Here is a 25,560-nt window from a genome sequence, read left to right as displayed (position 1 = left end):
GCTCCACAACCTTCGGGGGCTCCCACCTGCCTGTCTGTCCAGCCCTGGCGGCCTGCGCCAGCTGGTTCCCACCCCGCGCTCCTGGGCTGTCCCCCCGCCCAGCCAGGCCTCTGCCTCCACCCTGCCCGCGCCTCCTCCAGACAGGCACTCTGGGCAGCACCCCCTGGGGTCTCCGGGGCTCACCCTAGGCCAAAAAATCCCAGCCCCTGGGAGCAGGGCCCGGGAATCTGTCACCAAGAGGCGGGAAGCCCTGATGGGCGGGAACACGGAGGGCGCTGGAGCCAATCTTTGCTCTGACTTTTCCCGGCTCTGTGGTCTGGGGCAGGCCTCTCTGACCCTCGGTCTCTTCATCTGTAAAATGAGGATGATCATCCGCCTTGTGAGCACTCACAGGTGCGGTGTGTGGACAACGCCAGGTGGGTACCCCTGGTGGTTACAGAGCCCCTCCCCCGCGGCACGCCCATCCGCCTGCCACTCGTCTGCGTCCCGGCTCATCATCCAAACACGAGTCCTCAGGACCCAGCAGAGTGGAGGCTGGCACATGCTTCCTCGTCCCTGGCCCCGACGCAGGTCACCTTAGGGGGGGACATTGGGAGCTGGGAGCACCGGACGGCTTTGCTGGGAAACGCTGTGGGCTGGGCCGGGGCCCACGGGAAGGAGCCGAGTGCTGGCCAGAGCCCTGCCCATGACAGTCCCTTCCTCCAAGTTCAGCCACGCTCGCCCAGGCTCATGCACGGCGGGCAGTGTCCAGATGTGGGAGGTTTTGAAAAGCCCTTGGCCTGGAGAGGGGCCTGGGCCAGCCCTGAGGACACTCACCTGCCGCCCTGGAGGTGGGGCACGAGCACGCAGGCAGGCCCAGGACAGGAGGGGCAGCCTTGGCCATGGGGTCCACAGGCCCACAGCCCTCCCCCTCCGGACGTGCCATGGGCGGTGGGTGTTTTGCTGCTCTGCTCGGCTCTTCTGGCCGCGGGGGCAGGGAAGGATGGAGGGGAAGTGTACTTTCATTCGGTAAGGAAGCACTTGCTGTATACCAGACCTGCCAGCCCCAGGGCCAGGTAGAGGGGCCGGAGCAGCACAGCAGGGAGGGGACGTGTCCAGGCCTGTGTCCCTCCGCACACTGAGCTGTCAGCCTCCGCTCTCCACAGGCCCGTCCCATCGCAGCCGGTGTGTCTGTGGAGTCCTGTCATGCCCCGGCTGGGTGACTGGCAGCCTGACGGCTCTGGCAGACAGAGGGAAACAGCGCCCGTCAAAGACACGCATGTGCACCACCAGCATTGCCAGCTGCAGACTGCAGCGTGCCAGCTCCTTGTGCGGACGCAGCAGCAGGGTCTGCGAGTGTCCTGGAGTGTCTGCTGGCGTCTGGGTTAACGGGGCATAAAGGGTGCCCCCTCCTCCTCCCCTCCCTACCCACTTGTTCCATTCATTCATTCACCTCATTCGTTTCATTCATTCAGCAGTCATTTCTCTACCTTGCCCCACAAAGGGACAGTATAGAGACACCCAGGTTCCACACCTACCCCTCTGCCGCCTTCCCATCTGTCCGCTCCCACCCGCCCCCATGCCTCTGCCCAGGCACGCCCTGTGCCCTTACCCTTGGCCAGCTCGCATTTGTCTCCCAAGGCCCAGCCTGGGTCTCTCCTTGAGTATTTTCCTTCACGGGCCCAATGTCCTGGTTCTATGTACAACAGCACGGCCCTCCCACCCTCCTTCCCCTGCCAGGTTGAGGCCCTTAGGAGCCGGGACTTGGTTCAATCAGCTCAGACTCCGAGAGCTTAGCACAGGGCTGGGCAGAGAACAGGCCCTTGGGACATGCTAATGAATAAAGGCAGGAATGAGTGAGTGGGTGCAGCTAATTAAGAGATAAGTGGGTAGATGGAGAGATAATTGGTTGGATGGATAATAGGCTAATAAAAGATGGTGGATGGTGGATAGATGGATGGATGGATGGTTGGATGGATAGATGGATAGGTGGATGGGTAGATGGATGGACAGATGGATGGGTAGATGGATGGACAGATGGATGGGTAGATGGGTGGGTAGATGGATGGACAGATGGATGGGTAGATGGGTGGGTAGATGGATAGATGAGTGGATGGGTGGGTGGATGGATAGATGGGAGGATGTGTGGGTGGGTAGACATATGGACTTCAAAAAAGAAGACAAACACACAAACAGTCTACTACTGTGCTTAGAACTCACTTTAAGGATAGATCTCATCTATTTAAGGATAATCCATTTCATTGGAATTTTCCAATAACTTCTAAACTTTACTCTGAATAAAACTCTTCTGAGAGCACCACCTAAATAAGGCTTCAAATGGCAAGTGATATACAAGTCACCCAGGGCTGGGGCCTCTGGGGGCTCCAGAACAGCTTCAGTGTTGTCATCAGAGGTCCTTGTAATCCTGCGGACCTGGACCCCTGTCCTTGCCCTGCCGTGGGGCGTGGGGAGGCCTGCTGAGTCTAGCTTATCAGAAAGTCCCTGTTCAAGCCCATTGTAGGAGGCCACCTGACTTTCCTGGGGCTTGTGCTCTGACACGTGGCCATCGTTCTCTTTATAGAAGCCCATCGGGCTCAGTTTCCCCACCTGTGAGATGGATGGGGCTGGCTGAGATCCAAGCTGGGAGTTCTTTCCATTTTACACCACCCACAGGGTCAAGGCTGATGACCAGCCCAGCCAGCCTGGTGCAGGGGCTTAAGTGAACCAAACTAGGCAGAGCCTCCAGGCTGCCCAGCTGGTTTGGTGCCCACCTCTCTATCCTCCCAGATGTCCACTCAGCAGATATTCAGTGAGCACCTGCTGGGTGTCACTTGGTCTTCCCTGGACCTGCCTCTGGTTTCCCCTGCACCAGCCTCCCGCAAGCTGTCCCCAAACCCAAACTTAGCCATGTCCTGCCCTGGCTTAAAGCCCAACAGGCTTCCCAGCAGCCCACACTGCCCGCCTGTCTCTGACCACCGCTCCACACTCTGATCCTTGGACCATACCTGTGGGTTTGCTGAAGCACATGAGCTCTGGCTGCACCTGGGCCCCTGCCAGAGCTTGGCTGTCTTTGGGCAGGTTGGTTCTTTACTGTACAGGCCAGGACCCGGGCCCATGCATGGCAGGCACAGCTCTGTGGTGGCAGATATGGACCTGGGCACAGGCCACCCTTGTTTGGGGATTTTTTCCAGGCTCAGACCTTAGCTTGGAGAGAGCTGGCTGATCCTGAGAACAACGCTGCCCCTTTTCTTTTGGACCAGGTAACCTGGGCTCGCAGCTGGTGGAGTATAAAGAAGAAATGTATATCACGTCGGACTGCGGGCACACCTGGCGGCAGGTAAGGTGGCCGGGAGGTGCCTGGTGCCTCCCACTCCGTCATGCCAGGACTCCCAGGAGATGCGTCTTTCACCCCTCCCTTCCGGAAGCTGCATGGGATAAGCTCTGAGCCGCGTGGCCGAGCCCAGGTCGCCATGTGGCAGATAGTGCATCTGCTGTGTTTGAAAGGCAAGTCCGGGCGGGCGGCTCCCGCCACCCTGCTGTTCTCTTGATGGCCGCCGATGGGGAATTTCAGACCCGAGAAACGTCTTCCTAGTCAGATGTGTCACCATGAACACCTGAGAAAGGACATAAATGCCACGGAATGGAAGGGGAAGGAGGTGTCACACAGAGGCCAGGAGGTGGGGCCAGGTGCCGCCCAGATTCGTGGCAGGGACCTGCCAGGAGATAGCAGGAGAGAGCATGGGGACAGCAGGTTGGGCCATGGCAAGCCTGGGTTGGGGGACATCCAGGAGTGACGACCAGATGTGGCAGCGTGGCCTGAGAAGAGGGAGGAGGGCAGGAGGAAGGCGCCGTGCAGGCCACGGCCTCGTGCAGGGTCCCGTGCTCCGTGCGGCGTGCGTGGGGCTCAGGCCGGGCAGAGAAGGACATAGGCTGACAGTTTCTCCTCTTCTCCTTTAAACGCTTAAGCACGTGGCCTACACTCGCCTGTGCGTCCCCTTCCAGACAGGAAGTTCTGTTTTCGGCCGGTTTTCATTGTGCCTGCGTGTCTCCCGCAGCCCCCTCCTGGTGACACTCACACGGCTATGTCACCCCGCCGGCATGACACCCGCCTGCAGGCTGTTTTAAGGCCTTGACGTTTTTTTAAAAACTATACAAGAAACAAGGAATTTTGAAAAGGGCAAAAGAGATTTATTGTATTTTAATATTTCTATTTCACTAAAACTAGTGGAACATGTCTAAAGTTTCTCAAAGGTCACCGTCTATCTATTTACTGGAGAAGTCCCACCTGCTAGATGAAATAGACAAGGGAACAGAAGAGGTTTTCTAATGTTGCAGGAACTGATTGTGAGACACTCATCCAGGTCACTTCTGCCGAGCAATTCGCTTGGATCAAACTTGGGAGTGTGAGGATGAAACAGGAGGGCATCTGCGAGTGTGCACGGCTTCGAAGGGCCTCTCCCCCAGATGGCAGCAGGGTGAAGGGTGCTGGATGCAGGGTGCTAGTTGCAGGGTGCAGGGTGCTGGGTGCAGGGTGCTGGGTGAAGGGTTCTGGGTGTAGGGTGCTGGGTGCAGGGTACTGGGTGAAGGGTGCTGGGTGCAGGGTGCTGAGTGCAGGGTGCTAGGTGCAGGGTGCAGGGTGCTGGTACAGGATGCTGGGTGCAGGGTGCTGGGTGCAGGGTGCTGGGTGAAGGGTGCTGGATGCAGGGTGCTAGTTGCAGGGTACAGGGTGCTGGGTGCAGGGTGCTTGGTGAAGGGTTCTGGGTGTAGGGTGCAGGGTGCTGGGTGAAGGGTGCTGGGTGCAGGGTGCTGGGTGCAGGGTGCTAGGTGCAGGGTGCAGGGTACTGGTGCAGGATGCTGGGTGCAGGGTGCAGGGTGCTGGGTGCAGGGTGCTGGGTGAAGGGTGCTGAATGCAGGGTGCTAGTTGCAGGGTACAGGGTGCTGGGTGCAGGGTGCTGGGTGAAGGGTTCTGGGTGTAGGGTGCAGGGTGCTGGGTGAAGGGTGCTGGGTGCAGGGTGCTGAATGCAGGGTGCTAGTTGCAGGGTACAGGGTGCTGGGTGCAGGGTGCTGGGTGAAGGGTTCTGGGTGTAGGGTGCAGGGTGCTGGGTGAAGGGTGCTGGGTGCAGGGTGCTAGGTGCAGGGTGCTGGGTGGTGGGTGCAGGGTGGTGGGTGCAGGGTGAGGGGTGCAGGGTGCAGGGTGCTGGTGCAGGGTGCTGGGTGCAGGGTGCTGGGTGGTGGGTGCAGGGTGCAGGGTGAGGGGGTGCGGGGATGGAAGTGTGTGTCCAGGTAGGAGAGATGGTCCCGCTGGGTTTTGGAGTTTAATGGGGGTTGGCAGGGGAGGGAGAGAGGGCGGGCGCCCAGGCAGGGGACAGACCCGATGTGGCTCCGGGCGGTCTCCCTGGCTCTCCTGCGCGGCTGGACCGCCAGGGATGCGTGGGCTGTGCCGTGCCGGGCAGCAGAGCGGAGAGGATGAGTCACCAGTGGCAGAGTGTGTCTTAATCGACATAACCTTTTAAAAACATAAGGTCCCTGGGGTGTTTTTTCATAAAGCCAGAAAACATTCCAGGACCCCTGGCTCAGCCTGTGGGGACAGAGAGATGGCAGATGGGGACAGGACCGTGCGCTCAGGGTCGGTCAGGGCAGAAAACCACGGCATGGGAGCTGGAGGGAGCGGAGACGTGGAGCCCTTGCCCAGAGTCCCCAGCCAGGAGAGCAGGTGCCGCTTCTCCCGGGGACCCTGGGTGGCCCCAGGTACCGCAGCCACCTCCGGGGCAGTTTCGGAGTCGGGCTCTGGGAAAGCCACTCCCCTGCCCCTGCGGTGCCTGGGTTCCCGCCAGTCTCCGTAGACACCACGCAGCAGGCCAGCCCCAGCCCCGGCTCACAGGGTGGCCATTGGAGCTTCTCACGGCAGCCTCACGGGACCCAGTGTGACGTCAGCCACCCTGGGGTCCTGGTCCTCTTGGCAAGGGAGCCTAGCTTCTCTGGAATATTCCCTGAGACACGGAGCTCACCATTTCCCAGAGGAGAAGCCCTTTGGGTCAGAACTCGTTTTCCTCCTGGGTCATTGCGGGAACCTCCAACAGGCCTCTGCCCCTAAATCCGTCTCCCTAGCGCCGCGGGGCTCCTTCCAAAGAGAGTGTGTTGCTTTCTCTCCCCAGTTAAACTCTGGGTGTCACGCAGCTCCCTCTCCAGGTGGCATCAAGGAGGGCTTCCTGGAGGAGGAGACACTGGAGTTGCGTCTTCATGTCCAATTGAGATTTGCTCTTACTGTGATGCTTATCTGAAATGTTCTAGATCCCACTGCCTTTCTCCCCTCCCATGTTGGCGCTTGTGCGCGAGTTTCACGTAGAGAGGACCCTGCGGTGCCCGTCTGTGGCGACGCTGCCCCTCACGTCAGCGCTGTAGAAATTGTCCCCGTCGTTTGTGTACTGAGTCCGTGCGGGCCAGGGAAGCCCAGGGGTGGCCTGGGGGCCACGGGGACCCTAGACAGCCCTGGCCTCAGGGCCAGGCCTCTGCCAACACCCCCGTCCGTGCGCTGACAACTCTGCCCCGGAGCGACCCCGGCCCGGAATGGCCTGCAGCCTCCTGGGCTGCTGCCTCAGCGTGCCGCCCGCGCCCGCAGGTGTTCGAGGAGGAGCACCACATCCTGTACCTGGACCACGGCGGCGTGATCGTGGCCGTTAAGGACACCTCCATCCCCTTGAAGACGCTCAAGTAAAGTCCCGGGAGCAGCAGGGTGTGGGTGCAGGGCTCTTCCTCCCTGCCCGGCCTCTCAGAACATGCCCCAGCAGGCTCCGCGCGGGGCCGCAGCGCAGCCGACTGCACCGGCAACGGGGCAGCAGAGCGCCGCAAGCCCTCGTGAGGCAAACGGGATGGGCGGACAGGACAGAGGGAGGCTGGGGCTGGGGGCCCAGGGGAGGCGGGGGCGCTGGGAGGGCTTCCCAGAGGTGACCTTTAAGCATCAGCAGGAGGAACTGGGGCCAAGTGACCCAGAAGCCCATAGCCTGTGCCGGGTAAGAGTGGGGTTGGCAGTATTGCCACACAGCTGCAAACCCTTATGGAGAACTGAGGACAGCTGTGAACTTGGGACCCGAAAAGCAGAGCTAGAGCAGCTGACAGGAAACCACTATCACTTTAGTCTGAAAAAGAGCTTTATCTACTGCAAGATGGCAGCACTGCAATACAAGCCCCATCACTGGCCTGGCACCCTCTGGGCTGGACTCAGGCCTCGTGTAACCCAAGGGGTACAGATTGCCTTCATGGTACTAGATAACACACTCAAGGCACGAGGTCATGACATGGCTAAGCAGTTGCTGGCAGGTGGCTGCTGCAGCCCCGCCCGCAGAAAGGGCTCCAGCTGTGGCCCAGATCGAGGCTGGCCCCCGAGACAGCTTCAGTGGACGGTGGCTGTGTGCAGAGGGCAGAGGCCCAGACACAGGAGCACTCCGGCCACGCTGGGGTGCTGAAGGCCCTTCTCGTGCAGGTTCAGCCTGGACGAGGGCCTCACCTGGAGCACGCACAACTTCACCAGCACCTCGGTGTTCGTGGACGGGCTGCTGAGCGAGCCGGGAGACGAGACGCTGGTCATGACGTGAGTGCCGGGGGCTGGGGGTGGGAGGTCGCAGCCAGCCGCCAGGCCCTGCCGGGGCCCCCAGCTCTGTCTCCACACATGCCCCCTGCAGGGGAGTGGCAGCTCTTAGTGCCCACTGCTGGCCTCACCCCAGCCACCTGGGAGGCGGCCACTCTGTTCCCGTTCGGGACCATCCGCCACCTGCCCAGGGTCACCTGGCCGGTGGACCGATCCGAGGCTCGCGGCCACCCCCCACCGCAGTCACGACCCGCGAGCCTCTCCAGTGGAGTAGGCTGGTTAGTGTTGTCCTGTGCGGGCACCTCTGAGCCACACGGGCAGATGAGGTCCTGAGACTCAGACAGGCCAGCACAGGGGGAAGCCAGCGGTGACCGCCCGGCACCTGCCCTGGGTCTGAGGCTACAGCCCCCGGCCCAGCTTCTGTCTCCCACCCACCCGCACATGCCCAGCCCCGCCGGGGCCAAATGCCGCCAGAGGCGCCAGGGAGGGAGAGGGGCCTTGACATGCCTGCTGTTCAGAGCCACCCTGGCCCAGGGCGAAGACACAGAGGATGGCACGATCACACGGGTTTGACCACAGCCCCGTGGCCGCACTGAGGGAGCGGAGGTGCCGCCAGTCGTGGCTGAAACGAGGGCCTGGCTGGCTGCCTCCTCCCCGCAAAGGCAGAGCTGGGTGGGCCCCCAGCCCTGCGTTTCTGACAGCCAGGCGACCCTGCCACTGTGGCGCCATGGTGCGCAGCCTTGCAGGGCTCCGGTTCCGCCAGACGGCGGAACGCGTGTCAGCGTGTTCTCGACGGTGCGCCACGGCGGGGCGACTGCGCGGGCCGCTGCCGGAGTGCCTTCCCCTTGCTGGACCTCCCACCCGCCCGTCCTCCCTGTGTCCTCGCCAGCACGGCCGCGCCGGGCTGCGCCGGGCTCTGCCGACCGCCTCCGGCTCGCGGCGTCTGGCCTCGTTCCGGGGAAAGTCTCCGGGGTGATGCGCCGTTTCTGCGGGTGCTGGGATCTCTCGGGAATCCTGCCCGAGGGAGGGTGGGGAGGGGCCCGCCAGGCCTGGGAGAGGACGCGGATCCCATGCTATCGACGCTGGCTACGGAACAGTCGCCCTCTGTTCCCTGCGTGCCCCGGCGTGTGCGGAGTCCGGGACACCCGGTCCCTGCTCTGCCCCGCCCCATCCCGCCCCATCCCGTCCCGTCGTCTCCGACTTTAGGTGGCTGCGCTCCCACGTGCTGCTGGAGCCTGCGGCCTTTGCCTGGGGGGGGGGGGGCGCTTTTATCCGGAGCGCGAGGCGAGGGAGGAAGGGGTCCAATTCAGTGCTCTGGCTGTGGCTTGTTGGGAGTGCGACAAGCCACAGCCCCCCTGGCCCCGCCACATGGCCCAGCTGTTTCCTGAGGCCTCAGAGCAGAGGGGACAGTGACCGCTGCCGGCGAGGGCGGCCCGGCCCTTCCGCAGAGCCAGCAAGTCAGCCGGCCGAGACCTGCGCATTTTGTGCCCGGAGGCCTGAGCAGACTGGCTGTGCAGGGCGTCGACCCTGCTCCGGACTGCCACCGCGCAGAGCCGGCTTTGCCAGAGGCAGCCCGGCTCTCCTCCCCGCCCACAGACCGGACGTTCCATCCCCAGAAGGGAAATGGTGAATTCACAGCCGGTGTGACAACCTTTTAAGTTTTTCTAAAAAGCATCAGAATGGTCCCTGCAGACCTCCTGCTTCACAGAGCCGCATCTTTAAACAGCTTGACAATGCCGGTTGACACAGAATTCGGACCACAAAGACGAAACAGGCGGCATGTCAGAGTAGAAAGTCCATCTGGGTGGGAGCCGCCCCTGCTGCGCCCTCCCCGCGCCTCCCCCTGGGCACCTGCCGCAGCCGGCCCTGGGCTCAGCAGCCTCAGAGCAGAGAGGGCCCAGGCCCCGCTCGGGCATGGGTGGGCCCAGGGCCTCACGGGCTGCAGGCTGCTCCCCACACGGGTGGGGCTGCTCAGGCGGCACACTCGCCGCCCAGCCCCCACGGCTTGGCCCATTTTTCCTTTTTAGCTGCAAAGCGATAAACAGGCTTCCTTTGGCACCTGCTGAAGACTCAGAGTCAACTAGATGAGTATTTCCCGCAGTGTTGGCTGAGGTCTTAGGTTTCCTAAAAGGCAGGACTCAGAGACTCAGAAGGAATAACTAATGAGCCAAGCCGGACCCTGCTCTGCCCCCCGGGACTGCAGGTGAGACTGAGGCCCCCGGGGACCCTGCAGCCAGCAGCGGTGCTGCCACTGCGCGCAGAGCGGCACAGCCCGGAGTTGCCAGCCCCGCGTCTAGCGCTGGCTCCTGCAGGAGCAGGCTGAAGCTGTGCGCTCCCTTGCCTCGGCCTCGGTTTCCTCACCTGTCAGATGGGAGTAACACTCGTACGCTCCCCACAGCCGGCATTGCCTGGCGCAGGAGGCGCCCACACATCAGGCCGCCATCTGCAGGAGCGAGGGCCCCATGCGTGCCGGTGCGGATGCTCTTGGGTACAATGTGTCCCCTAACAAGCCTCCTTTCCTGAGGTCAGGCCCCACACTGTCCTGATGACCAGCCGCCAGGCTTGTGTGGGTGACCATGCTGAACAGCTGGTCCTCAGGGTGCTGACATCCTCCGGAGCGAGGGCTGTCCACATGGCAGGGGACAGACAGCAGGAGGACGGTGTCTAAATCGCAAGCGCTTCGGGGCCAAAGCCAGACTCCTTGCTGGAAACAGTGCCTGGAAGAGCCGTTGGACAGGCAGAGTAGAGGCCAGGCCCAGGGACGTCACCCTGTCCTGGGCAGGCTGTGTCACCGGCAGCGAGGAGAAGTCCCAGGCCAATGCTCAAGCCTCCCTCCGCGGCTCCGAGCGGGGCAGGGCGGGGCAGGGCTCCTGACTCGCGCGGGGAAGAGGAGCCACCGGCATTGGTGGCTCCAGAATGAGGGCTACACCGAGAGCCAGTGGGACCTCCCAGCCCCAAGGGCCAGCAGTGACGGGCGGGGACGCGAGGACACGGGGTGGACACAGCCGCACACACGGAGCCCGCCCTCGGCAGGACAGGCGGCGGCTGCCGGGCGGCAGGGGGCCCGGCCCCGCGCGGCGCCATAGGCTCGGGTGAGATCTGTGAAGTGAAGGTGGCCCCACCCCCCTTGTGACGCGGCCTTGGGGAGCGGGGCTGACGTGCACGTGTGTGCACGTGTGTGCGCGTGTGTGCGCATGTGAAGCTCCACTGTGCACCGGGCACCCTGCCCACACCGTCACTAATCCGACATCAATCCTGAAACGCCGGTCGTCTTGTGTCCACTTTAAAGCCAAGGAAACTGAGGTACAGCAGGGAGCTGGGCCTGCCCAGGGTCACACATGCGGGAAACGGGGTGCCGAGGCCTGACTCGGGAGCCCCGTGGAGCCAAGCCCCTTCTTCAACCATTAGCCCCAGACATCCAGATGCAGCCTTCGTATCCCTAAGAACACACTCCATCTCCTTTCTCAGCACCACTCCACAATGGGGGTTGAGTCCCTTCAGAGCGTGATCGCCGCTCCCCGAGAATCCAGCTGGTGGTGTTCAGACAGGGGTCAAGACCAGAGCAGGGTGTATCACCTCCTCCATCCACATGCTTGGCCTCTGGTAATATGGCCAGAGCATTGTAAGCTGGACTGGAGAAGGACCGGGGAAAGGCATATTGGGCCCCTCTTCTGGGGTGGTCTTTGGACCCCAAGCGTAAGGTATTGGGGGATTGAGTGGAAGCCCCTCAGGCAGTGGCCCTCTTGAAAGGCAAAGATCTGGGCATGCTCAGCAAATGACTCCTGACCGCCAAGCAGAGGATAAGGACCAGCACAGGCTGTGTGACCTTGGGCAAGTCGCGCGCCCTCTCTGTGCCCTGGCTTTGCTGTCTGTAGCACGGCGGTGGACTCGCCTCACTGGGCCATGTGGGTTGCTTGAGACGTGACCCTCCTCGCCCGCCCGCTCTGAGTCCGGCCCGACGGCTCGCCATGTCTCCTGGGAGGCCAGTTGCATGTGGGAGCAAGCGCCCTGCAGCCCCGCGGCAGCAGCCAGTTTCTGCAGCACAGAAGGCCGCACGGCCAGGCGACAGGAGCAGGAGACGGCAGGGCCAGGCTCAGCCTGGCTGAGAGTCGCACGTGGGGCGAGAAAGGGCCCTGGCGGAGGCGAGGAGGCCGGGCCCAGCCTCGAGCTGTCTCCCTGTCCCTCGAGGGGCAGGCGTGGGGATCGGACGGATGGCCCATGCCAGTGCAGTTGACGGGCCAGAGATCACGGTGGTCACTGTGGGGACGCTAATGCCAAGGCCTGCCGAGCGCCCGCGAGGCCGGCAAGGTCCGGTCCCCAGCAGGGCGGGACGAGTCTCCCGGTGTGCGGCGGGGGCTGCGTGGGTGGGGAGAGCCTGCACAGCGCGGCCGGGCTGAGCTGGCCTCTCCCCTTGCCTCCTCGTCCCTCCCCAGCGTCTTCGGCCACATCAGCTTCCGCTCGGACTGGGAGCTCGTCAAGGTGGACTTCCGGCCCTCGTTCTCCAGGCAGTGCAGTGAGGACGACTACAGCTCCTGGGACCTCACCGACCTCCAGGTGGGGCGGGCGGGCTGGGCGGGCGGGGCCCCCTCTGCCTGCTGTGTCCTCCCCGCCAGGCTGGGGCACCTCCTCCAAGAAGTCCTCAGAATCCCCCGCCTTCCCAGGAGAACGAAATAAGGCCACCAAGCTCCAGTTCGCCCCAGTGGGGCTGTGACCGGGAAGCCTGGGATGCCGGGGTCGGGGGTGGGACACTGTAAAAGAAAGGATGCCTCAGTGGCACCTGCTGCGTCCAGGGCCACTGCGCCCGTGCAGGGGCCACCGCGGGGGGAGGCTGGGCTCAACGAGAGCGCAGCGCGGCACGTGGGGCTGCCAGCCAAGGCGCAGGGTGGGCCGTGGCCTACGGCACTGCGGGGGAGGCGGACCCGGGCCGCAGGCAGGCCAGGGTGACCAGACACCTCCTGGGGGGAGGCGGGTGAGGACCGCAATGAGGCGCGGGGGGCGGAGCTCGCCAGGCGGAGGGGCGGGCTCTGCGCTGAGCTGGATCGTGCTGGCACGATGGCCGGGAGGGCCTGGCTCCGGCTTGGCCAAGCGAGGCGTGGCTCGGCCCTTGCTGCCACCGCGGCCCCACCGGGGTGGGGCCTCCCCTCTCCTCCCCTGAGGACCTACTGTGTGCGCACGAGCCCTCGAGGCCGTGGCTTGTCTCCGGCACGGGGCCTGGCGCCCTCGGGCCTGGGGGGTGCAGAGCGGCCCTTAAAGGGGGACTGACTGCGTTCCCAGCTATGCGACCCCTCAGGGCCCAGCCCGGGCTGTACACAGAAGGTGCCTAATGAATGCTTGTGGGTTGGGATGGAAGGACACTGTCTCAGCTTGACTTTGGACATGCCGCTTCCCCTTCTGGGCCTCAGTTTCCCCATCTGTGAGGGGGCACTGCCTGCCCACTGCCGCCTGAGGAACCGGCATTTCCCGGGACAGGCCGGTCAGCAGCACGAGCCGGCGCAGAGCTAGCGCCGGGCCCTCACCCCCACGTTCCTGCTGCAGGGCGACCGCTGCATCATGGGCCAGCAGAGAAGTTTCCGGAAAAGGAAATCCACATCCTGGTGCATCAAGGGGAGGAGCTTCACGTCGGCGCTCACGTCCCGCGTGTGTGAGTGCCGCGACTCCGACTTCCTCTGGTGAGCAGCGCGCTCAGGCCGACAGGGCTGCCGTGCCCCGCAGCGCGGCGTGCTCCCGCGTGGGCCGTGTGCCCGCCGTGACCTGCCGTCCGGCCGCCGCCACTCGCTCTCTTCCACCCCTTGGTCACTGAGGCCAGCTCCCGCTGGAAGGAGCATCAGGAATTTGATGCATTTTTAAAGCCGCGGGGGTGGCCTCCCCCAGTGGGGAGCAGGCGGGGCGGCCAGCATGCTGGGCAAGCCGTGCCACCCCAGCCCTCCTGCTCCCAGCGCTCTCCTGACAGCCCCGACCGGCCCTGCTCCACTCAGAAGCCACCTGTGGCTGCCCGCTGCCCACAGGAGGACGTCACTCACGAGGCCTCTGGCCCACCCACTCGCCTCCCCACCTCACCCCTGCTTCCTGACATTCCACCACCTCTGCCCGTCCCTCCCTGCACCTGCACTGACAAGGCCGGTCCCTGCCCGAAGCACCTCTTCCCTACTTCCTCTGCCTGTGTCTGCTCATCCTTTGAGATTTGCTCACCTCCTCCAGGAAGCCCTCCAGGTTCCTCTGAGTTCCCAGCATCCCTTGTCATTCTGGACTGTAGCTGTCAGTTCTCAGGCCTGTCTGCCCCTCTGGGACAGGATCATGGGTTCTCCTCCGTGTCCCCGCAGATGGCAGGTAGTAGGCCCTTGGCATGCGGTTCCCTTCCCAGCCCCCACAATGCCACTCCCATGCTGGCTGGCTCTGGCCCCACTTGTGCGTGGTTCCTGATCACTGTCCCTTCTCCTCCCAGCGACTACGGGTTTGAGCGCTCCCCCTCCTCAGAGTCCGAAGCCAACAAGTGCTCTGCTAACTTCTGGTTTAACCCACTGTCCCCGCCTGACGACTGTGCCCTGGGCCAGACCTACACCAGCAGCCTTGGGTGAGTGTGTGTGCGGGGCCTCTCCTCGCCCGAACGCAGGGCGGAGCTGCGTGCACCCCAGCCGCGTCCCCACTGCTGCCCGCAGCTCCCGAGCAGAGTCAGGAAAAGAGAAGTCAGGCTGACGACGCCCTGTGCTCAGGACACAAAGGCAGGTGGCAGGGCTGACATCCTGTACTTGGGACACAAAAGCAGGTGGCAGGGCTCACATCCTGTACTTGGGACACAAAAGCAGGTGGCAGGGCTCACATCCTGTACTTGGGACACAAAAGCAGGTGGCAGGGCTCACATCCTGTACTTGGGACACAAAAGCAGGTGGCAGGGCTCACATCCTGTTCTTGGGACACAAAAGCTGGTGGCAGGGCCCACATCTATGCTCAGGACACAAAGGCAGGTGGCAGGGCTCACATCCTGTACTTGGGACACAAAAGCAGGTGGCAGGGCTCACATCCTGTACTCAGGACACAAAAGCTGGTGGCAGTGCCCACATCTATGCTCAGGACACAAAGGCAGGTGGCAGGGCTCACATCCTGTACTTGGGACACAAAAGCAGGTGGCAGGGCTCACATCCTGTACTCAGGACACAAAAGCTGGTGGCAGTGCCCACATCTATGCTCAGGACACAAAGGCAGGTGGCAGGGCTCACATCCTGTACTTGGGACACAAAAGCAGGTGGCAGGGCTCACATCCTGTACTCAGGACACAAAAGCAGGTGGCAGGGCTCACATCCTGTACTCGGGACACAAAAGCTGGTGGCAGGGCTCACATCCTGTTCTTGGGACACAGAAGCTGGTGGCAGGGCTCACATCTATGCTCAGGACACAGAAGCTGGTGGCAGGGATCACATCCTGTACTTGGGACACAAAGGCAAGTGGCAGGGCTCACATCCTGTACTCAGGACACAAAAGCTGGTGGCAGTGCCCACATCCTGTACTTGGGACACAAAAGCTGGTGGCAGGGCTCACATCCTGTACTCAGGACACAAAAGCAGGTGGCAGGGCTCACATCCTGTACTCAGGACACAAAAGCTGGTGGCAGGGCTCACATCTACGCTCAGGACACAGAAGCTGGTGGCAGGGCTGACATCCTGTACTCAGGACACAAAAGCAGGTGGCAGGGCTCACATCCTGTACTCAGGACACAGAAGCTGGTGGCAGGGCTCACATCTATGCTCAGGACACAGAAGCTGGTGGCAGGGCTCACATCCTGTACTTGGGACACAAAGGCAGGTGGCAGGGCTCACATCCTGTACTCAGGACACAAAAGCTGGTGGCAGGGCTCACATCCTGTACTCAGGACACAGAAGCTGGTGGCAGGGCTCACATCCTGTACTTGGGACACAAAGGCAGGTGGCAGGGCTCACATCCTGTACTCAGGACACAAAAGCAGGTGGCAGGGCTCACATCCTGTACTCAGGACACAGAAGCTGGTGGCAGGGCTCACATCTATGCTCAGGACACAGAAGCTGGTGGCAGAGCTCACATCCTGTACTCAGGACACAAAAGCTGGTGGCAGTGCCCACATCCTGTACTTGGGACACAAAAGCTGGTGGCAGGGCTCACATCCTGTACTTGGGACACAAAAGCAGGTGGCAGGGCTCACATCCTGTACTCAGGACACAAAAGCTGGTGGCAGGGCTCACATCCTGTACTCAGGACACAGAAGCTGGTGGCAGGGCTCATGTGTACCACCATAGGCGCCGATGAATGAACTTGGCTCCCAGGCCAAGAAGTCCACAGGGTTCTGCCATCTGCACCCGTGTGAGCCAGCATCAGGGGACACTTCCTTGAGTTGGCTCTGTACAGAGAACACTGGACAGAAGAGGTCCAAGGTGCCCTGTGGCTCACACCTGCTACAGAGCTAAGCCCACCCAGAGAGGCGCACCCCTCCCCTGTTCCTTTTGAGCCTCTGCAGTGCCCAGACTGTCCCCTACTTATCAACGCTCAGTGAGCCAGGCCCTCACTTGGGGGCTGGAGGTGCTCATGCTGCCTGTAGGTCTCAGTTTACACAGCACTTCCTCCAGGAAGCCTTCCCTGACCACCCACCTGATGTCCCAAGCTTATTCTGTCATAGCACAAATCCCAGTTGTTGCCATCACTCACCTAATGGTCCTCCCTGCTGGGCTGCAAGCCCATGGCACATGGTGGCTGTTCCTTCTGTCTGGAGAGTGATAAATACAAGCTGTGTTCCAGGGGACAGTGCCCACAGGTGTGAGCCATCATGACACTTCTCCACCACAGGCTGGGAATGTTGCTTATAAAGGATTAACTTCATATAAATATGGTAGGTGCGTAAGGGCTGGGAACCTCAGCTTTGGAAGATCCCAAACATGCTCCATCTGAAGGTCCCACTTCCCCATTTTTCTGTGACGAAGTGTTCAGAGAGGAAGGGAAAGCCTGTGGGCTCATTTGAAAATCCCCATTACTCCCCCTGGGGACCAGGAAACAGGAGTAGGCCCAGGAAGTACAGGCTTTGGCCTCAACAACACATACCCTGCCTTCTACCCACTCATCCAGTCATCCATCCAGTTATCCATCCATCCATCTTCTCATCCATCCATCCATCACCCTTCCATCCGTCCATCTACCTTCATCCATCATCTGTCCTTCCATCCATCCTTCTAATGATTCATCATCCATTCATCCATCTACCCATCCATCCATTTATCCATCCATCCTGTCCATCCATTCATCCAACTTTTCATCCATCCATCATCTGTCTTTCCATCCTTCCAGTGATTCATTATCCATTCATTTATCTACCCATCCATCCATTTATCCATCTATCCATCCATTCATCCAACTTCTCATCCATCCATCCATCTACCTTCATTTATCCATCCATCATCTGTCCTTCCATCCATCCTTCCAATGATTCATCATCTATTCATCCATCTACCCATCCATCCATTTATCCATCATCCATCCATCTGTCCATCCATTCATCCAGCTTCTCATCCATCCATCATCTGTCCTTCCATCCATCCTTCCTTCCAGTGATTCATGATCCATCTACCCATCTATCCATGTATCCATCCATCATCCATCCATCTCTCAGTCCATCCATCCATGTCCATCCATCCATGTATTTATCCACCCATCCATCTCTCAAGCAGGTGCAGTGGCCTCTCCTGCATCCCAGGGCTTGGCAAGCAGGGACTAGTCTGAAGTGTCAGAGCCAGGACCTGTATCAAGGACAAAGGACGTCATTTCACATCATCTGCACAGTGCAGGTGCTGGGGGTGGTGCAGCCCTTAGAGAAGTGTATTTTCCTTCAAACCACCCAGGTACCGCAAGGCAGTGTCCAACGTGTGCGAGGGTGGTGTGGACCTGCAGCAGAGCTCAGTGCAGCTCCAGTGCCCCCTCACGCCACCCCGGGGCCTGCAGGTCAGTATCCGTGGCGAGGCGGTGGCCGTGAGGCCCAGAGAGGACGTGCTGTTCGTGGTGCGGCAGGAGCAGGTGAGTGGGCACCGTGTGCAGGGAGAGCAGAGGGGACAGGCACGGGGAGCTGTTCCCTCCCCCCAGCAGCTCAGGGCATTGCCGTGGAAACAGCCTGCTCCAGGCAGCAGGAGGCACGGGTGGAGGGGAAGCCGACATTAGCGTGACAGGGGACTGGGAGGTGGCAGACTGGACGGGAGTGTCAGCGTGTGCCGTCAGAGGTCCGCGTGGCTTCAGGGGTGCTGTGTGCGTGTTTGCTGGGCTGTGGTGTAAGATTTACTCCTTCTGGTGGGTGGCTATAGGATTTTTTAAAACCTCTAATTATATTGATTTAGTTAATTTGGAATGGTAAGAAAAGCAGAAAGTTAAAAGCACCTATTACTTATAATTACACAACCAAAGATAAACTCCGTGTGTGTGAAGATACAGACATAAATACACACGGATATAGATACACGCGTCCTCCAGTCTCCCAGCTCTCTTTTTTCTTAGAACAAGTGTTACATTTCTTCTGATTTCAAAAATAATATATGTTCATTGTAGAACATTTTGAAACACATAAAAAATATCAAGAATATAAATATCACCAAAAAATCCTGGTCCTCCATGGTAACAACTATTTATATTGCATATTTCCTTCTAGTCTTTTTAAGTTAATCTGTGGCATGTTTATTTCCCTGATTATGGAATTAGCTAGTTCTTACTGTAGGAAATTCAAAACCAAAAACTAGAAAAACTTACAGATATGCAGAAAATTCAAAACTACAGAAAAGCACAAAGGAGCGGCCGACGCCCCTGTTGCCAGCCCCAGAGCGCGTAGGCCGGACTCCACGCTGCCCTGCGCACCGCTCTGCAGGCGTCCAGATCTTTGGCTAACAAATGTGGGGAAGGCAGCGAGTGTGGCTTCATGACTGTGTGTGTTTCCTTTAAATGTCCTTCAAAATATATGCTGGCCAAGCACGGTGGCTCATGCCTATAATCCCAACCCTCTAGGAGGCTGAGGCAGGAGGATCACTTGAGCCCAGGAGTTCTTAGACCAGCCTGGGCAACATGGTGAGATCCCATCTCTGCAAAAAGTAAAGACTTTAACCGAGGCCTGGTGGTGCGCACCTGTAGTCCCAGCTACTCAGGAGGCCGAGGCAGGAGGATGGCTTGAGCCCAGGAGTTAGAGGCTGCAGTGAGCGATGATGACGCTCCTGCTCTCCAGCCAGGGCAACAGAGCAAGGCAACGCTATCTCAAAAAAAAAGGCATTACAATATTTCCAGTAACTATCTAGTTCAAAACAAGATGAATAGTAAAAATAAAAGCTTTTAAAAATACTGTGCCAAGGTGGGGTGGGATGAGGATGACAAAGGTCTTTGGAATAGGACAGCAGGGAGCCTGGTCTAGTGCAAACGGGGAAACTGAGGCAGAAGAGGACACAGAGCTGTGCCTGCCAAGTACCTCTGCATCCGGCACTACTCCCTACACTCCTTGCACAACCTCACATGGTGCGCTCTTGTCAGCCTGGCTTAGAGCTGAGTGGGGAAACTGAGGCTCAGATGCAGTCACTCTCCTAAGGCCACACAGGAATGAGTCCCAGGCCTCGGGACTCCGAGTGGACAGAGACCGGGTCTGGGGCCCCAAGGCCTGAGCCATTCCGTGGTGCAGGCTCCAATTCCCCACCCATCCCCGGTCCCCACCTGTCCCAGGTGCCCACGCTGATTGAGACTGTCCTGAAAGTCACACTTTCAGCCGAGGGGCCACCTGGGGTGGAGGTGGGGCCCTCTGTTCACAGTCGCGTCTTGGGGTGCCAGGAGGACAGAGCTCCCTGCCTGGCCTGAGGTCACATGGACCCTCAGAGTTGACCCAGACCTCCAGGAAAAATGGCCCTCTGCTGCCCCCTAGAGCCCAGCATCTGAGCCAGTCAGTCTTGTCCCAGAGTCTCCTAATGGAGCCCGCCAGCAAGCTGCCAGCCCAGGGGCCAGTGTCCCCACCCGCCCAGTGGCTGGGACCATTGCTGGGACTGAGTTTGCGGAGGTCAGGAGGGCGACCAGAGATGCTAGTGGCAGAGAAGTTCTCAGCAGTCAGGGTTCCTGGGGCACCTCTCGAAGGAGCTGCTGTTGCCCTGGGGAAGGGGTGTGGAACATGGGGTTGGGGTGGACACACACATGCACACACGTGCACCGGGGACATGCACGCTTGTACACTCACGTGTTCACACACATTCACATTCATGCTCATGCACACTTGTCCACACTCGCAGACACATTTGTGCACTTCTACACACACTCAGACACAGGCCATGCTAGGCTTGGAAATAGCACTGGATTTAGGAGAGTCCAAGTTTTGTAAATATCTAAGAATTAAAAATAAGATGTGACAGGAAATCCAGAAATAGACCTATGCAAACACGCCCACATGGTTTTTTACATAGGTATAAAAACAGCTCACTGAAGGAAGAATGGCCTTTTTTATACAATAAAAATGAACTGCGACCTGAACCTCACGCCTGATAAAAATCAACTCAAAATGAATCACAGACTTAAATGTAAAGTGTGAAAGTCATAACACTCTTAGAAAAACCATAGGAGAAAATATTCAGGATCCAGGACTAGAAAAGGGTCCTTAGATTTGACACTAAAAGCACAATCCATAAAAGGAAAGTCTGACAAACGGGGCTCCATCAAAATTAGACACCTTGGCTCTGTGGAACGCCCTCGTTAAGAGAAAGAGGCTGAGGGTGGGGTACCTGCAGCGCGTCCTGCAACTAGTACCTAGCACGCCTGAAGGACGCTCGGAACTCAACAGCGAGGAAGCGAACCATGCAACTGGAAAACGACAGAAGACCCAGAGACAGTCCGCCCGAGCCCCGCACTGGGTGGGTCTGGAGTCCACCCTGACGCCCACAGAGGAACAGGGAGAGGCAGGCACGTCATGCTAGTGTCACACGTGCAGGGGACCTTCAAAAGACAGTGAAGCCCGCGTCACCAAAGCAAGAAGCTTCTATACTTTTACACAACGAATGATACATCTGAAAATGAATGATGGGCAGAAAGAACTCTGGCTGGGGCAGTGAGTTCCTAGGGGAGCGCGAGATGTGCCGGGGTGCGGCGCGGGTGGACGGTAGGGGCTCTCCACTAAGTGTGTCCATTCAGGCCCCTCGCAGCCCCTGGGGGCCCCGCTTGTCCTCCCCCCGAGGGAGGGCACCCTCGCGGCGGAGCCTGCCGCATGTTGTGTGCAGGAAGGCAGGCGGCTCGCCTTTCTGAGATTACAGTTTCTCCAGGGTTTCTGACCCAAACTAATGCATACGCCAATGCAGCGCGTGCGGGGATGGCACATCCTTCATTCCCGCTAGGATGCACGGATGGCCGTCGCACCTGGATAGATGTTCGGCATCACCGGCCGTCAGGGAAAAGCACATTAAAACCGCAGGTGAACACCACTGCACACATACCAGAAAGGCTAAAATGAAAAACAGCGACAACACTAAATGCTGGCGAGGATGCGGGGAAACTGGGTCCCCCACACATTGCAGGCGGGAGTGGGAGATGCTACAGCCTTTCTGGAGCGCACTTCGGCAGTTTCTTCTGAAAACTGACTTGGACCAGCACTCGCGCTCGTGGGCACCTGTCCCCGAGAAATGAGGCCGATGCTCACGTGGAAACCGTTTGCGTATGTTCGCAGCAGCTTCATTCGTAAGGGCCAGAGACTCGCGAAAGGCAGGGCAGAGGCCAGTGCCCCATGCCGAGTGGTCCCGCCAGGACGCCGCACTCCCGCGGCTGCGCTCAGCAGGTGCAGCGCCTCCCCGGCAGCGGGGAGGCGCCGGGGTTGCCCCGGGCCCGGGACGGTGAGGGGAGGTGGGCGTGTCCGCGGGACAGCCGGAGCGATCCTGGCGGCGGTCACGTCGTCTGTGTCAGTGTGGACATCCTCGTCGTCACGTCACCGCTTCGCGAGGCTTTAGCCATGGCAGGGCCGGGCGCGGGGGGCGGGGCCGGGCGGAGGGGGCGGGGCCGGGCAGAGGGGGCGGGGCCGGGCGGAGGGGGCGGGGCCGGGCGCAGGGGGCGGGGCCGGGCGGAGGGCGCGGGGCCGGGCGGAGGGCGCGGGGCCGGGCGCAGGGGGCGGGGCCGGGCGGAGGGCGCGGGGCAGGGCCGGGCGCGGGGGGCGGGGCCGGGCGGAGGGTCCAGGGCCCGGCGCGGGGGGCGGGGCCGGGCGGAGGGTCCAGGGCCCGGCGCGGGGGGCGGGGCAGGGCCGGGCGCGGGGGGCGGGGCCGGACGGAGGGGGCGGGGCCGGGCGGAGGGGGCGGGGCCGGACGGAGGGGGCGGGGCCGGACGGAGGGGGCGGGGCCGGGCGGAGGGGGCGGGGCCGGGCGCAGGGGGCGGGGCCGGGCGGAGGGCGCGGGGCCGGGCGGAGGGCGCGGGGCCGGGCGCAGGGGGCGGGGCCGGGCGGAGGGCGCGGGGCAGGGCCGGGCGCGGGGGGCGGGGCCGGGCGGAGGGTCCAGGGCCCGGCGCGGGGGGCGGGGCAGGGCCGGGCGCGGGGGGCGGGGCCGGACGGAGGGGGCGGGGCCGGGCGGAGGGTCCAGGGCCCGGCGCGGGGGGGGGCAAGGCCCAGCCTGTGTCTCCCTCGCAGCGCGTGAATCCGCCGTTATCTCAGAATGACACCTCTGCGTTCCTTCGCAAGCCCTCGGTGATATAAGTAGATCTGAATGAAATGTACCGAGGCATTCGCGGTGGGCACTACAGTGAGATTTTGCTTTTGCTTCGATCTTTGTATGTTCTGTCTTTTCTGTGTTGAGAACGTGCTACTTTTGTAATTAGGAAAAAAACGGCAAGTTGCTTTAACCCAGTGCAACATCGGAGTAAATGCGTGTAGAGTCCTCACCCAGGTGGGCAGACCACAGCGCCCAGCTCCAGGCCAGACGTGCCCCGCTGCCCGGGCGCCGCCAGGAAACCCTGCCGCCATGGGAATGGGAGCAGTGGGCCTTGAGCCCTTCTCCGCGCCCCCCCAGGCTGCCCCCAGACACAGAGGGCGACGGGCGGGGAGCAGCCCCCGGTCCTGGGCTTCCGAGAGCCTCGGCCTCAGTCTTCCAACCTGCAGAGCGGGGATACGGCGGCACCCGCCGGTCGGGTTCCGGGATGCACAAGGCTAAGGCGGAGACCCGTGCTTACCTCCTGCCCTCCTGGCGGCCCCAGGCGGCCCTGGGTTCGGGGCAGCTTCACTCCCGGCTCTGCATCCAGGTCCACACGGCCTCCTCCCTGCGCCTCAAACCTCCCCTCCTCTCCGCCACCAGGACGCCGGTCATGGGGGCCAGGTGTGCCCTACTCAGGCGACCTCATGCCAACTAAGTACATCCACCAAGGCCGGTTTCCAAACGAGTCACATTCTGAGGTTCTTGGGGAGACACTAGTCAGCCACAGTCTGTGGCGAAGTTAAATGAACATAGTTGATGTAAAAGCAGTTACCAACCTCTGCAGTTTGGCAGGTGTAAAATAAGATTGCTAGATGGTCAGTCATCATCTTGTTCGTCCCTGCTCACAAGGAGATGGTTTCCTGGGTGTGCTGATGGGGGTACTTACAGAAAGCAGCAGTGGGCGGAAGGGCGGAGGAGGGGAGACTGATGTAAGAACTCTGTCTTGCTCTGAAGTTGCAGACCTTACCGCCCCCTTCACTCAACCCCCAACCCCGAGGGAAACGTGCCTATTGGCGGATAACGCCCGTGGCTGGGGGTGCGCAAGGTGACAAGCAGCGTGTGCGGGTGACCACATGCTGCAGGGGCCGTTGGTGGGACATGCTCTCTGCACAGACCCGCTGCGTGTGGCCCTCACTCTCGCTGCAGAGCACGAGATAAAAGGGAAAGCAGGAACCGCAGCATCATAGAAGGGAAACCGCATCTTCTGTGTTTCCTGGGAGACTGTTTAACCACTTCGGTACGAGCGTCGACTATGGTCGGTAGCCACAGATGGATGCGCACAGCGACTGTAGCTGACAGCCGTGATATGACTTTCCTAATTTTTCATTTATTAAAATAAAATTGTGAACATTTAAAAATAACGTAAATTTACAAGTAAAGCTGCCTGTAAAGTAAAACAAGCTTTCAGTGCTTTCAAGCTTTCCTCATCACACAAGAGCAAGACGGACTTGTCAGTGCACAGCACAAGCTACGTGCGCACTGTGAGTGCCGGCTGTGGGCGAGGTGTCGTGGCTGGTGAGCGCCGTGCCGAAGTGGTTAAGGGTCTCCGGTCACGGCCGTCTTCCCCGTGGCAACGCGAGACCCTCTTCGCTGTGGGAGGCCCCTTCTCACACCCTGGCCCCATGCCTGGCGCAAGCCTCAGCGGGTTTCCCAGAGCCAGTACCCCCCCGCGAAACTGCTCCCTGACGTCACCCTTGGGCCCTCGGCTGTCCCTCTCTACCTCTGGGCAATTGTTCTGAGATGTAACCTGGCCCAGGACCCCCATCAAATGCTCCCGGGCTGCCTGTGTCAGCCCCGTGCTCTGGGCTGGAATCTCAGAGGCAGAGCCAGGTTTGGTCCCCTGTGGGTTCCCAAAGCCACCCCACCCATTTCAAGGGAAGGAGGGAGTAGATTAGTGCATGAGGGAATGAGCACTGCCGGCCCCTGAGCTTTGACGGCCACTCCTGAGTGGCCACATGGTGTTTCCTTGCAGGGTGATGTCCTGACCACCAAGTATCAGGTAGACCTTGGGGATGGCTTCAAGGCCATGTACGTGAACCTCACGCTGACTGGGGAGCCCATCCGGCACCGCTACGAGAGCCCTGGTGTCTACCGCGTGTCTGTCAGGGCAGAGAACATGGCGGGGCACGACGAGGCGGTGCTCTTTGTGCAGGTCAACTGTAAGTCCACCCCCAGGTCCCTCTGGGAGTTGCTCCCTGTGACAGAGAGAACCTGGCTCCTGGGGAAGCACATGGGGGTCTTTGGGGCTGCTGTAGGTCCCAGTACTTAGGATGGTGAGCCCAAGGGCTGGGAGGCAGGCAGGCTGGGCTCAGCTCGCACCATTGATATGTAGGGTGGTGGCAATGACGATGGTAGTGGTGACAACAATGGTGATGGTGGTGGTGGTGATGGTGATGATAGTGATGGTGGTGATGGTGATGATTGTGCTGGTGGTGTTGATGGTGATACTGATAGCAATTATGGTGGTGATGGACATGGTGGTGATGGTGGTGGTGGTGGTGATGGTGGTAGTGGTGGTAGTGGTGGTGGTAATGGTGGCGATGGTGATGGTGATTGTGGTGATCATGGTGATGGTAGAGGTGGTGATCATTATGATAGCAATGATGGTGGTGGTGATGGTGGCGATGGTGATGATGGTGGTGATGGCGGTGGTAGTGATGGTGATGGTGGTGGTGATGGTGGTGATGGTGATGGTGGTAATGATGGTGATGGTGGTGGTGATGGTGATGATGGTGGTGGTGATGGTGGCGGTGGTGGTGATGGTGGCGATGGTGATGATGGTGGTGGTCGTGATGGTGGTGATGGCGGTGGTAGTGATGGTGATGGTGGTGGTGATGGTGGTGGTGGTGATGGTGGTGATGGTGATGGTGGTAATGATGGTGATGGTGGTGGTGATGGTGATGATGGTGGTGGTGATGGTGATGGTGGTAATGGTGATGGTGGTGGTAATGATGGTGGTGGTGATGGTGGTAGTGATGGTGATGGTGGTGGTAATGGTGGTGGTGGTGGTGATGGTGATGGTGGTGGTGATGGTGATGGTGGTGGTGGTGGTGATGGTGATGGTGGTGATGGTGATGGTGGTGGTGATGGTGGTGATGGTGATGGTGATGATAGTGGTGATGGTGGTGGTGGTGGTGGTGATGGTGATGGTGGTGGTGGTGATGGTGATGGTGATGATAGTGGTGATGGTGGTAGTGGTGGTGATGGTGATGGTGATGGTGATGATAGTGGTGATGGTGGTGGTGGTGGTGGTGATGGTGATGGTGGTGATGGTGATGGTGGTGATGGTGATGGTGGTGGTGGTGGTGATGATGGTGATGG

At 60.5% G+C, this 25,560-nt stretch overlaps 1 protein-coding gene across 2 annotated transcripts in view; it reads left to right on the top strand.

The window, feature by feature from the left end:
- Positions 1-25,560, top strand: part of SORCS2 (sortilin related VPS10 domain containing receptor 2) — a 516,842-nt gene that overhangs the window by 475,522 nt on the left and 15,760 nt on the right. For both annotated transcript variants that reach the window (XM_075992934.1, XM_020282017.2), the window contains exons 12-19: positions 3,240-3,316; positions 6,599-6,690; positions 7,460-7,567; positions 11,998-12,118; positions 13,100-13,233; positions 14,007-14,135; positions 17,419-17,590; positions 24,212-24,398. In XM_075992934.1, coding sequence (XP_075849049.1) covers positions 3,240-3,316; positions 6,599-6,690; positions 7,460-7,567; positions 11,998-12,118; positions 13,100-13,233; positions 14,007-14,135; positions 17,419-17,590; positions 24,212-24,398 — 1,020 coding nt within the window. The remainder of the gene's footprint in view (positions 1-3,239; positions 3,317-6,598; positions 6,691-7,459; positions 7,568-11,997; positions 12,119-13,099; positions 13,234-14,006; positions 14,136-17,418; positions 17,591-24,211; positions 24,399-25,560) is intronic.

Source organism: Microcebus murinus, chromosome 16 (genome assembly GCF_040939455.1).
Source record: "Microcebus murinus isolate Inina chromosome 16, M.murinus_Inina_mat1.0, whole genome shotgun sequence".
Classification (NCBI taxonomy): Eukaryota; Metazoa; Chordata; class Mammalia; order Primates; family Cheirogaleidae; genus Microcebus; species Microcebus murinus.
This window is presented reverse-complemented; position numbering and strand designations above follow the sequence as displayed.